The sequence below is a fragment of the Moschus berezovskii genome, chromosome 8 (assembly GCF_049115385.1).
Source record: "Moschus berezovskii isolate FMDL1 chromosome 8, NW_MosBer_1.0, whole genome shotgun sequence".
Lineage (NCBI taxonomy): Eukaryota > Metazoa > Chordata > Mammalia > Artiodactyla > Moschidae > Moschus > Moschus berezovskii.
The window spans coordinates 71,698,071-71,710,082 of NC_142467.1; the positions used below are offsets into that span (position 1 = coordinate 71,698,071).

Here is a 12,012-nt window from a genome sequence, read left to right on the forward strand (position 1 = left end):
AAAGTCAACTTATAGTCAACAATTTTAAAATAATCTGACTCTGGATGTTCAGAACTTTAGTTAGTTCTCAATTGCTGTAACTGTGGATTTTTTTTACTCCTCTCTTGAAAATACATATCAATAAAACCAGAAAGCAACAATCATTCATTGGCAAGTAAATAGCTGCCACATTGTATATGTTTTATTTGGAATACCAATGTTTTGGCCATTAAATGGAGGCAAAATGATTTGTAAATACTAAGTGCCCTACAAATAGGTATTAGCATCTATGAATTTTGCATGACACTTGGACTAGGCTGTTAATCAAGCTGGATTTAGAAAAAGCAAAGGAATCAGAGATCAAATTGCCAACATTCGTTGGAACATAGAGAAAGCAAGGGAATTCCAGAAAGACATCTACCTCTCTTTCATTGACTATGCTAAAGCCTTTGTCTGTGTGGATCATAACAAACTATGGAAAACACTTAAAGAGATAGGAATACAAGAACATCTTACCTGTCTCCTGAGAAACCTGTATTGGGTCAAGAAGCAACAGTTAGAACCTTGTATGGAGCAACTGACTGGTTCAGAATTAAGAAAGTAGTATGACAATGCTGTTTATTGTCACCCTGTTTATTTAATTTATATGCAGAGCACATATATGCAAAATGCCGGGATGAATGAGACACAAGATGGAATCTGACTTTGGTATCAGGGTAATCCTGGCCTCATAAAATGAGTATGGGAGTTTTTCCTCATCTTTTGGAAGAATTTGAGAAGGTTTGCCATTATTTGTTCTTCAGGTATTTGATAAGATTCACCAGTGAAGCCATCCAATCTTGGGTGTTTCTTTGTCGGGAGATTTTTGATTACTCATTTAATCTCCTGACTAGTAATTGGTCTATTTTGATTTTCCATTTCTTCCTGATTCAGTCTTGGTTGTTTGTATATTTCTAAGAATTTTTCCATTTCTTGTAGGTTGTCCAGTTTTTAGCATGTAGTTGATCAATAGTGGCAAGGGTTAATTTTGAACATTCACTTACCATATTCTTGGCTTCTAGGAAAATGCTAGAATTATCCAAGTTTGAAGAAATGAACAGATGAAAATATCGAAAAATTAACAGGATGAAAAAAAGGTCCTCAAAACACCAGAAAAAAATATTAATATAGGATAATAGAGACAGTTTTCTAAAATTACAAATCACTTTTCTTTGCCACCTCTAGGTGATATTCTAATCCTAATGTGTTGCTTTTTGCAGTCCCAGGTGGACACTAGATGGACAGGTCAATGGCACCGTCCCAGATGACTTCATCCTTTTGGGTTTTTCAGATAACCCCAGCCTTGAAATGACCCTTTTTGTGACTGTGTCTATCTCTTACATGGTCACCCTAGTGGGCAACACCACAATCATACTTCTGTTCCACCTAGACTCCCACCTCCACACCCCCATGTACTTCTTCCTCACCAACCTCTCCCTCCTGGACCTCTGTTTCACCACCAGCTGCATTCCCCAGATGCTAGTGCATCTCAGGGGCCCAGACAAGACCATCAGCTACCTGGGATGTGCAGTCCAGCTCTATATCTTCTTGGGACTGGGAGCTGCTGAGTGTGTGCTGCTGCTGGTCATGGCCTTCGACAGATATGTGGCAGTGTGCCGACCCCTCCACTATACAGTCATCATGCAGCCTCACGTATGTCACAGGCTAGCACTTTTGGTCTGGGCAAGTGGGATATTTGGCACCTTGGTGCAGTCACCCACCACCATGGAGCTCCCCTTCTGCCATCATCACCGGGTGGACGACTTTGTCTGTGAGGTCCCTGCACTGATCCGTCTGGCCTGTGGGGACACACACTCTAATGAGCTCCAGATATCTGTCATTGGCTCTGTCTTCCTGATGGTGCCACTCTTGCTCATCCTCATCTCCTATGGTCACATTGCCCGGACAGTGCTGGCCATCCAGTCCCATGAAGGGAGGAGGAAGGCCTTCCAAACCTGTTCTTCTCACCTGGCTGTTGTTTTCCTCTTCTACTGCACAGTCACTGCTGTCTACATCCAGCCCCGAAGCCATTTTTCCCAGAAGGGAGGAAAGTTTCTGACTCTTTTCTACACTGTGGTGACCCCCACTCTCAACCCTCTCATCTATACCTTGAGAAACAAAGACATGAAGGGGGCTCTCAAGAGGCTATTTGGGAAAGACAGAACATCCAATGTGCAGTAAGGAAATCAGCTCAGATTCATGAGCTAATTTGTCAGCCTTTGTCCAGTTGCTCACAGCATTAAATATGTGGTATTTCTTTTGTGGGGACACTGAATTATCAACACAAATGTGAAAAGTCAAAAGCATGATTTGTCCAGACAGAATATCCTTCAATAGTAAAATGATGCATCCTGCAACGTTGTTCTTAAGTTTAAATGGAAGTGCAACATTGTTCCCATCAGGTTACCAGCACATAATAGACACCATATTTTTTTTTTCAATTTTTATTGGAGTATAGTTGCTTTGCAATGTTGTCTTAGTTTCTGCCACACAGCAAAGTCAATCACTTATACATAGACATTTTTAGTTTTCCTTCCCATTTAGATCGCCACAGAACACTGAATAGAGTTCCCTGTTCTATAGAGTAGGTTCTTATTAGTTATCTATTTTATACATAGTGGCATATATATGTCAATCCCAATCTTCCAATTCATCCCATTCCCTTCTTCCTTGGTATCCATAAGTTTGTTCTCTATATCTGTGTCTCTATTAAAAGAGAATTAATATATTATTATTATTATAATTATAAGGAATTATTAACTAGCTATTGAAGGAGGGAAAGGCAAAAGGAAGTAGCTACAATTCCCAGCACTGAGGGAACACAAGAAAATGACTGAAATTGCTAAATCTGACTATTGAAAAGAGCAACCTTAAGATACCGCCAAGCAACAAGCAAAGTCACCTGGACAGGTTTTTTTCTACCTGTGAAGGTTTTCTTTCAGTGGAGACCAGTTAGACCAACTCCTGCTCATTGTCAGCACCGTTGGGTTTACCTTCTGTGCTGTTTCTTTCACTAACACCTGGTTGGGAGACTGCCTTGGAAGGGGTCGTATCTATAATAGTAAGTGCAAATCTTGACCAATTTGCACAGCTAATGACATCACCTCAGTATTGGCCCTAAAATGGATCAGGCTTCCCTGGTGGCTCAGAGGTTAAAGCGTCTGCCTCCAATGCGGGAGACCCAGGTTCGATCCCTGGGTCGGGAAGATCCCCTGGAGAAGGAAATGGCAACCCACTCCAGTATTCTTACCTGGAGAATCCCATGGACGGAGAAGCCTGGGAGGCTACAGTCCACGGGGTCGCATAGAGTCGGACACGACTGAGCGACGGAACGGACGGACGGACGGATTAGTAAAAAAATTTAGCCATCTAGACAAGAGTTTGATTTGTTCCATCTGCCAGAAGCCTAATTGCTATCCAACAGTTGGTAACTGATGAGATTTATGATACTGGATCTGACTCAAGGCTGAAATTTTGTAATGGGAACTATGAGACCTCTGTGTGTGTGTGTGACCGTTAAGAATTTGTATGTGTGTTACCCCTGCATGGTATTGCCAAAAATTAATTCAAAAGAGTTCTATTTAATTGGCTTAAAGGAAATTGAGTGCTTATACAGATACTCAGAAACAGACAATAATCCGGCCAGAATAAATTTCAGGTTCATGTCATCTGGAAAATATTCAGTACTAAACTCATATTTAGTACTGAAGGTGGCTAAAGCTGTTGGATTAATATAGACATGTCTTTAGAGTCATCGATGTTAAGTACAAAACTTCTGCTGTACCAATATTTACAAGAGATCAAATAAGATCTTATTTTGTTACAAATTTGTCAAAAAGAAAGGTGAACTTAATGTGGAAAAAACTTTTAAAGAAAGTAGAATGTGTGTTTTCAATAAAGAAGATATAAGGAATGGAATTGTATTTTATTAAGGGAGAAGAAAGTAACTGTCTTTTTTTTTTTTTTTTTTTGCCAGGAAATGAATGCATTTTATTTTTATTTTTATTTTTATTTTTTACAATGCATTCTATTATTTATTTTACATTTATTTTTATTTATTTACTTATTTTGGCTGCTCTGGGTCTCAGCTGCAGCACACGAGATCCTTGATCTTTATGGTAGCATGTGGACGCTTCAGCATCAGCTTGTACGTTTTTTTTTTTTTTCTAATTATTTATTTGTTTGCATTACAATAGTTTAACATGAACAATCAGAACTAATGAACAGTATAACAATATTTTACAACTGAAATAATTAAACTATAAAATTACTACATAAAACAGGTCTTATCTAGCCTATTTACTTTCTATAATCTCTTCAGTGCTGCAAAACCATTTATTTCTTTTTTTTTTTTCATGTTTTAATAAACACTTCGTCTTTTTGTATTGCTTTCTTTTTCATCACAATAATAGAAATATAACACCATATATCACTGTAAAACACATTTCCACATAAATGCTGATAAGCACAAAATATTTTTCATCATTTACATTTTAACTGTAATAATATATGGCAGGATTAAAGCTGCATCCATCATGTGTCTAACTAACCTTGCTGTAATGAATTTTTAAATGTAATGGTTTCTGTTGCAAAGTAAAATCGTACATAATGTCTAGTGACACAGTACGCTGGTGAATGGGTGGTTTTGGAAAATGGAAATGCAACTTCATTTTTAATTAGATTAATAAACTTCACCACCTCCACCTCCACCTCCAGCCAGCTTCCCAACCCTCCCTCCCACCACCATTATTTATTTATTTATTTATTTTAAATGAGGCTTTTAATTAATGTTTGACAGAGCTGATTCAGGTTGAATAGACTAAATTTCTTTAAACAAACTTACTTATACTCCAGAGTCCTTTAAAAACTTAATAGCATTTATACATTGAAGGTATTTCATTTTCTTGTAACTAGCACTTCAAATGCAACAAGCATTTGAAGCAACAAGCATTTGACCCAACAAGTAAAACTTTCTACAGTTCATAACTTTTATAAATAAAATAAATTAAATGTACAGTGAATAAGTTCTCTGAAATATTTCAATATTTCTGCAGGTTCAGTAACATCATAAAATACATATCAACTAAAATTCACAAATCTAAAAACCTGTTAGGCATTTTTAGGCGTTTTAAGTTGGAAATGAAGACCAATGTTACATCGTAATATGCCAATTACAAATAGTACTTCAAATAGCAAATACTACAGTTTGTCCCAAACTTTAAAAACTATTCATGAACTCAACACTGAACTATTGATGGCTATGAGAATTGTTTCCTAGCCTTTTTGAAAATTTCAACCCATTTACGTTTAAGGTAATTATTGATAAGTATGATCCCATAGCCATTTTCTTTATTGCTTTGGGTTCAAGTTTATACACTCTTTCTGTGTTTCCTATCTATAGAAGATCCTTTAGCATTTGTTGGAGAGCTGGTTTGGTGATGCTGAATTCCCTCAGCTTTTGCTTGTCTGTAAAGCTTTTGATTTCTCCTTCATATTTGAATGAGATCCTTGTTGGGTATAGTAATCTGGGCTGTAGGGTATTTTCTTTCATCACTTTAAGTATGTCTTGCCACTCCCTTCTGGCCTGAAGAGTTTCTGTTGAAAGATCAGCTGTTATCCTTATGGGAATCCCCTTATGTGTTATTTGCTGCTTTTTCCTTGCTGCTTTTAAGATTTGTTCTTTGTGTTTGATCTTTGTTAATTTGATTAATATGTGTCTTGGAGTATTTCGCCTTGGGTTTATCCTGTTGGGGACTCTCTGGGTTTCTTGGACTTGGGTGATTATTTCTTTCCCTATTTTAGGGAAGTTTTCAACTATTATCTCTTCAAGTATTCTCTCATGGTCTTTCTTTTTGTCTTCTTCTTCTGGGACTCCTATGATTCGAATGTTGGAGCGTTTAACATTGTCCCAGAGGGCTCTAATATTGTCCTCATTTCTTTTAATTCGTTTTTCTTTTTTCCTCTCTGTTTCATTTGTTTCTACAATTCTATCTTCTAGTTCGCTAATCCTGTCTTCTGCCTCTGTTATTCTATTGTTTGTTCCCTCCAGAGTGTTTCTGATCTCATCTATTGCATTATTCATTGTATACTGACTCTTTTTTATTTCTTCTAAGTCCTTATTAAATCTTTCTTCCATCTTCTCAATCCTTTTCTCCAGGTTATATATCTGTAACTCCATTTTGCTTTCAAGATTTTGAATCATTTTCACCATCAAAATTTGAAATTCTTTTTCAGGTAAATTCCCTATATCTTCTTCTTTTGTTTGTGTTGGTGGGCAATTATCTTGTTCCTTTACTTGCTGGGTATTTCTCTGCCTCTTCATCTTGCTTATATTGCTTTGCTTGGGGTGGCCTTTCCCTCTTCTTGCAGTTTGTGGCGTTCTCTTTACTATGTAGTTTCTTCGCTGTGTGTGGGGTTGGACGGGTGACTTGTCCGGGTTCCCTGGTTAGGGAAGCATGTGTTGGTGTTCTGGTGGGTGGAGCTGGATTTCTTCTCTCTCCTTTAGAAGACAATGGGCTGCTTTTCTGGGAGCCTGATGACCTCTGCCAGTATTCAGAAGTTGTTTTGTGGCCTTTACTCCACGTTCAAATATTCTTTTGATGAATTTGTGGGGGAGAAAGTGGTCTCGCCGTCTTATCCCTCCGCCATCTTGTTCCTTCCTCCCCAGAACACTGGATTCTTATATTCCACTTAGTCGTGGAGTATCTCTTCCCAGCTGCTCCAGCAAGGTGCAGCCTCTGTACCTTACCTTGGACGAGGGGTATCTCCTCAAGGCTGCCCCTCCTGCTTTGAATGTGGATCAGCTCCTCTCGGCCCTCCGGTGCCCAAGCAGCCACCGCCTCCTGGACGTGGTACAGCTCCTCTCGGCCACTGCCCTAACCCTGGGCGCAGGGCAGCTCCTCTCAGCCACGATTCTGCACGTGGTCGGTTGCGCCAGAGCTCTCTCGCGTCTGCGCCGCCGGAGCCGGGTGTCTCTCGCGTCTGCGCCGCCGGAGCCGGGCGTCTCTCGCGTCTGCGCCACCGGAGCCGGGCGTCTCTCGCGTCTCAGTAACTCTGTCTTAAAGCTATTTCTGATAGAAAAAAATTAAGTCATGTATATAGAAAATGATGGGAAGGTTTTTGGAAAGTGGACCCTGAGAAAAGTGTTTTGTGCATTGTCAGGGTTGACTGAGTTTAGAATAAATTTAACTAAGTAATGAGTTTTAAAAGTAAGCTGATGTAAGACTTGAATGGGCTTCCCTGGTGGTTCAGACAGTAAAGAATCTGCCTGCAAATGCAGGAGACCAGGGTTCAATCCCTGGGTCGTGAAGATCCCCTGGAGAAGGAAATAGCAACCCACTCCAGTATTCTTGAATGTGGCTTTTGTCTCTGTTAAGAAAACAGGAGACCCAGGTTTGATCACTAAATCAGGAAGATACCCTGGAGAAGGGAATGACTACCTACTCCAGTAATCTTGCCTGGAGAATTCCATGGACAGAGAAGCCTGGTGGGCTACAGTCCATGAGGTCACAAAGAGTCATTTAGCAACTGAGCATGCACACATGCATACACTGTGAAACAATCATCCCAGTCAAGCTAATTAACATACCCATTATCTCATATAGTTGCCCTTTTCCTTTTGTGTATACGTGTATGTTTGTGTGAGATGAGAACATTTAAAACCTACCCTCTTAGCAATCTTTAAGGATACAATTCAGTATTGTTAACTGTAGTCACATTGTTGTATATATAGCTTTGCTTTTAAAATGTGTATTCATTATATTTGTAATTTATTTGTATTACATAAGGCAGAAATATACTGTTTCTATGTACATGGCTGCTTGTCCCAGTCAGGTTCATTGACTAGTCTGTACTTTTCTCAACATTTTTGGTGTCATAAATCATATTTTCATGCATGCCTATGCTTGTGCATGAATTCTATCCTGTCTATACTACATCAATCAGTTACTAATCTCTAGTGTGGCAAGATCTCCTATGTTGTTGAGTTTCTTCCGGATAAACTTTGATTCTTATTTTTTGTATTCATTTAAACATTATCTTGCTCAACTCTGTGGAAATCTCTGTCAGTATGTTAATGAAAATTGCATTGAATTTTAGTGTGAGGGGAGGGATAATTAGCAGTGTATGCTGTTGAATCTTCCCATCATGAATATGACATATCTCTCAATCTCTTCATTCATTCAGGTCTTCTTTTCTATGACTTTTATACAATTTTTAAGAAATTTATTCCCACTGAATATTGACTGAAAGAAAAATGTACAAGTTAAATTTTATTCAAGATCTTACTGAGGACTTTAGTCCAGAAGATAGTCTCTCAGATACCTCTTAGGAACTGCTCCAAAAGGTAGGGGAAGAAGCCAGTATACAGGAGACTTGATGGGAGTGGGGGGGGCCTTAGGGAATGAGTATAGTTAAGAATACATCTTGGTAAATGATTATTGCTAGTCATGAAGAAAAAATATCTAAAGTTAATGATTCAATTCAGTTAAGTTCAGTCACTCAGTGGTGTCTGACTCTTTGTAACCCCATGAACTGCAGCACTCCAGGCCTCCCTGTCCATCACCAACTCCCTGAGTCCACCCAAACCCATGTCCATCAAGTTGGTGATGCCATCCAACCATCCCATCCTCTGTCGTCCCCTTCTCCTCCTGCCCTCAATCTTTCCCAGCATCAGGGTCTTTGCCAACGAGTCAACTCTTCACAGCAGGTGGCCACAGTATTGGCATTTCAGCTTCAACATCAGTCCTTCCAATGAACACCTAGGACTGACCTTTAGGATGGACTGGTTGGATCTCCTTGCAGTCCAAGGGACTCCCAAGAGTCTTCTCCAACACCACAGTTCAAAAGCATCAATTCTTCAGCACTCAGCCTTCTTTATAGTCCAACTCTCACATTCATACATGACTACTGGAAAAACCATAGCCTTGACTAGACGGACCTTTGTTGGCAAAGTAATGTCTCTGCTTTTCAATATGCTGTCTAGGTTGGTCATAACTTTGCTTCCAAGGAGTAAGCGTCTATTAATTTCATGGCTGCAATCACCATCTGCAATGATTTTGGAGCCCCAAAAAATAAAGTCTGACACTGTTTCCACTGTTTCCCCATCTATTTGCCATGAAGTGGTGGGACCAGATGCCATGATCCTTGTTTTCTGAATGTTGAGCTTTAAGCCAACTTTTTCACTCTCCTCTTTCACCTTCATCAAGAAGGCTCTTTAGATCTTCTTCACTTTCTGCCATAAGGGTGGTGTCATCTGCATATCTGAGGTTAGTGATATTTCTCCTGGCAATCTTGATTCTATTTTGTGCTTCTTCCAGCCCAGCGTTCCTCATGATGTACTCTGCATTTAAGTTAAATAAGCAGGGTGACAATATACAACCTTGATATACTCCTTTTCTATTTGGAACCAGTCTGTTGTTCCATGTCCAGTTCTAACTGTTGATTCCTGCCCTGCATACAGGTTTCTCAAGAGGCAGGTCAGGTGATCTGGTATTCCCATCTCTTTCAGAATTTTCCAGTTTATTGTGATCCACACAGTGGACTAAGGCTTTGGCATAGTCAATAAAGCAGAAATAGATGTTTTTCTGGAATTCTCTTGCTTTTTCAATGATCCAGCAGATGTTGGCAATTTGATCTCTGGTTCCTCTGCCTTTTCTAAAACCAGCTTGAACATCTGGGAGTTCACAGTTCATGTATTGCTGAAGCCTAGCTTGGAGAATTTTAAGCATCACTTTACTAGCATGTGAGATGAGTGCAATTGTACGGCAATTTGAGCATTCTTTGGCATTGCCTTTCTTTGAGACTGGAATGAAAACTGACCTTTTCCAGTCCTGTAGCCACTGCTGAGTTCATTTAACTATCTAAGAAACCTGTTTGCCCACAACATAGAGCATCTTGTAGTCATCTCTCATTTCCTCTGTCTGAAGCACCTAGTGCACTGTTGCTCAATAACTACAGTGGATGAATCTTTGTAGACTTGGATGGTGACAAAAATTATCTTTGCTCTTTTTTGCCTGTATACTTAATAACTTTTATTGCTATGATTAATAGGATTTTATTATATTTTAAGTTGCAAGTGTTTAGAAATACTGGTGTTTTTAATTATTTAAACTTTTTATTTGGAAATAACATCATATGTAAATAAAAGATGCATGAATAAGAACAGTTTAAAGGATAATTTAATAACTCCCCCACCCCAACATCTACCCATTATTAACAGTGACACTGACATTCTTGAAGAATATAGTCTCCTTTCCCTTTTCATAGAACTTCCTCATTTGGAGTTTGTGTGGTGTTTGCTAGTTAAATTTTGGGTTCTCAACCAGAAACACAATAGCGATGTCAGTTTCTCCTCAAGTCATCTTACCTGAAAGAAGGCATCCATCTGCCCTCCCTGATATTTTTTATTAGATGGTCAGGGTACTGTCTAGTTTCTGCTTTTCATATAGTTAGTATTTTTCTTTTGCAACTGATTAGCCAATGTAAAAAGATAATTTCAGGCTACGTAAGAATCCTGCTCATCATTTAAATTTCCTATTAGGTATTTTTTTAATTTATTTATTTTAATTGGAGGCAAATTACTTTACATTATTGTATGGGTTTTGCCATACATTGACATGAATCTGCCCCAGGTGTACATGTGTTCCCCATCTTGAACCCCCCTCCCACCTCCCTCTCCATCCCATCCCTCTGGTTCATCCCAGTACACCAGCCCCGAGCATCCTGTATAATGCATTGAACCTGGACTGGCGATTCGGTTTTTTAGCACCCATTGCTGCTTCATGCCTGACCCAATTTTTACTATGATGATTAGAAAGAATGATTTCTTTCCAACTGCTTGTGTTGATGTTTCCATATTGATTTTCTATCCATCATCTTTACTTATTTTTTACCTCTCCTAGTGGGGAAAACTTCATGGATTTCTCCAAGTTAATAGTTATACTGTGGGGTCTTTATTCAGATATTTCTCTTGACCTTTGAGAGGTAAATTCTTAATTCAATTTTGAGAGCCTAGTGCACAGAAATTTTTCTATCTTTCCAGCTTAGCTGTGTGTTTCTAATTATATTTTATCCTGAATGTCAAGGTATTTTTAGCAGAGAGGCAGTCTGCAATACCTCACTTTACTAAGATGCAAAAATACAAATATCGAGACTAGAGTTACTCAAAAGTGCTGGTCCTACAGAAGACAAAGACAAAGACTTTGCATCAGAATATAAATTACATACTGCTTCCCTACTGAGTCTTACCATGAAAAAAAGTTAGCTCATATGAAAAAGCAGTTTTGATCCCTGGGTCTGAAAGATCCCCTGGAGAGGGGAATTGCAACCCACTCCAGTATTGTTGCCTGGAGAATTCCATGGACAGAGGAGTTTGGAGGGCTATACTTCATGGGGTTGCAAAGAGTTAGACATGACTGAGTGACTAACTTTCACTCTTTTCAGAAGTCCATAGGCTACAATTTGACAAGTAAGGTCTAGACGAATCACTTGAAAAAGGAAGTAGTATTTCTATCTTGAACAATTCCATGTGGTTCGAGAGTTTCTCCGTGTGTGGAAAAGTAATTAATCAATACGTATTAATGAGTTAATGCTATGTGAAGCATGATAGATGAAATGCTCTTGTGATGAGATAAATCCAAGACAAATTCTTAAAACTGAAGGCAAAATGCATTTTCTACACAATACTTCTATTTATGAATATAGACTCCATCTACTCTAAAATTTTCCTTTGCATGATTTTCAACCTCTTGTCTTACCAGAACTGAAATTTCAACCATCAGAGTCAGAGGGATTTTTTCCTTATTCATTACAATTGAATCATTTGGCAAAAGATTTTTTTAATACATGAAGCAATTTAATGTATCTTTAGTAGTTTAGATAAATAAGTAAAAGGCTTTCTAGGCACCCTCTCTTAAAACCAAGGAAAGGAGACAATTTAACTCAATAAATACAATAAAGTTTTTTTCTATTTTCAAAATTTCCAACCAGCTACAA

The 12,012-nt window shown here is 38.7% G+C and overlaps 1 protein-coding gene across 1 annotated transcript; it reads left to right on the forward strand.

Moving 5' to 3' along the window:
* Positions 1-1,311: 1,311 nt before the first annotated feature.
* On the forward strand, positions 1,312-2,199 carry LOC129558824 (olfactory receptor 2H1-like). Its single transcript, XM_055430268.2, has one exon. The coding sequence runs from the start codon at positions 1,327-1,329 to the stop codon at positions 2,197-2,199; it is 873 nt and encodes a 290-aa protein (XP_055286243.1). The 5' UTR covers positions 1,312-1,326.
* Positions 2,200-12,012: the final 9,813 nt, after the last annotated feature.

What these genes read in the sequence shown, in the direction of transcription:
- LOC129558824 (XM_055430268.2), top strand. Translation starts at nt 1,327, where the DNA reads ATGACCCTTTTTGTGACTGTGTCTATCTCTTACATGGTCACCCTAGTG.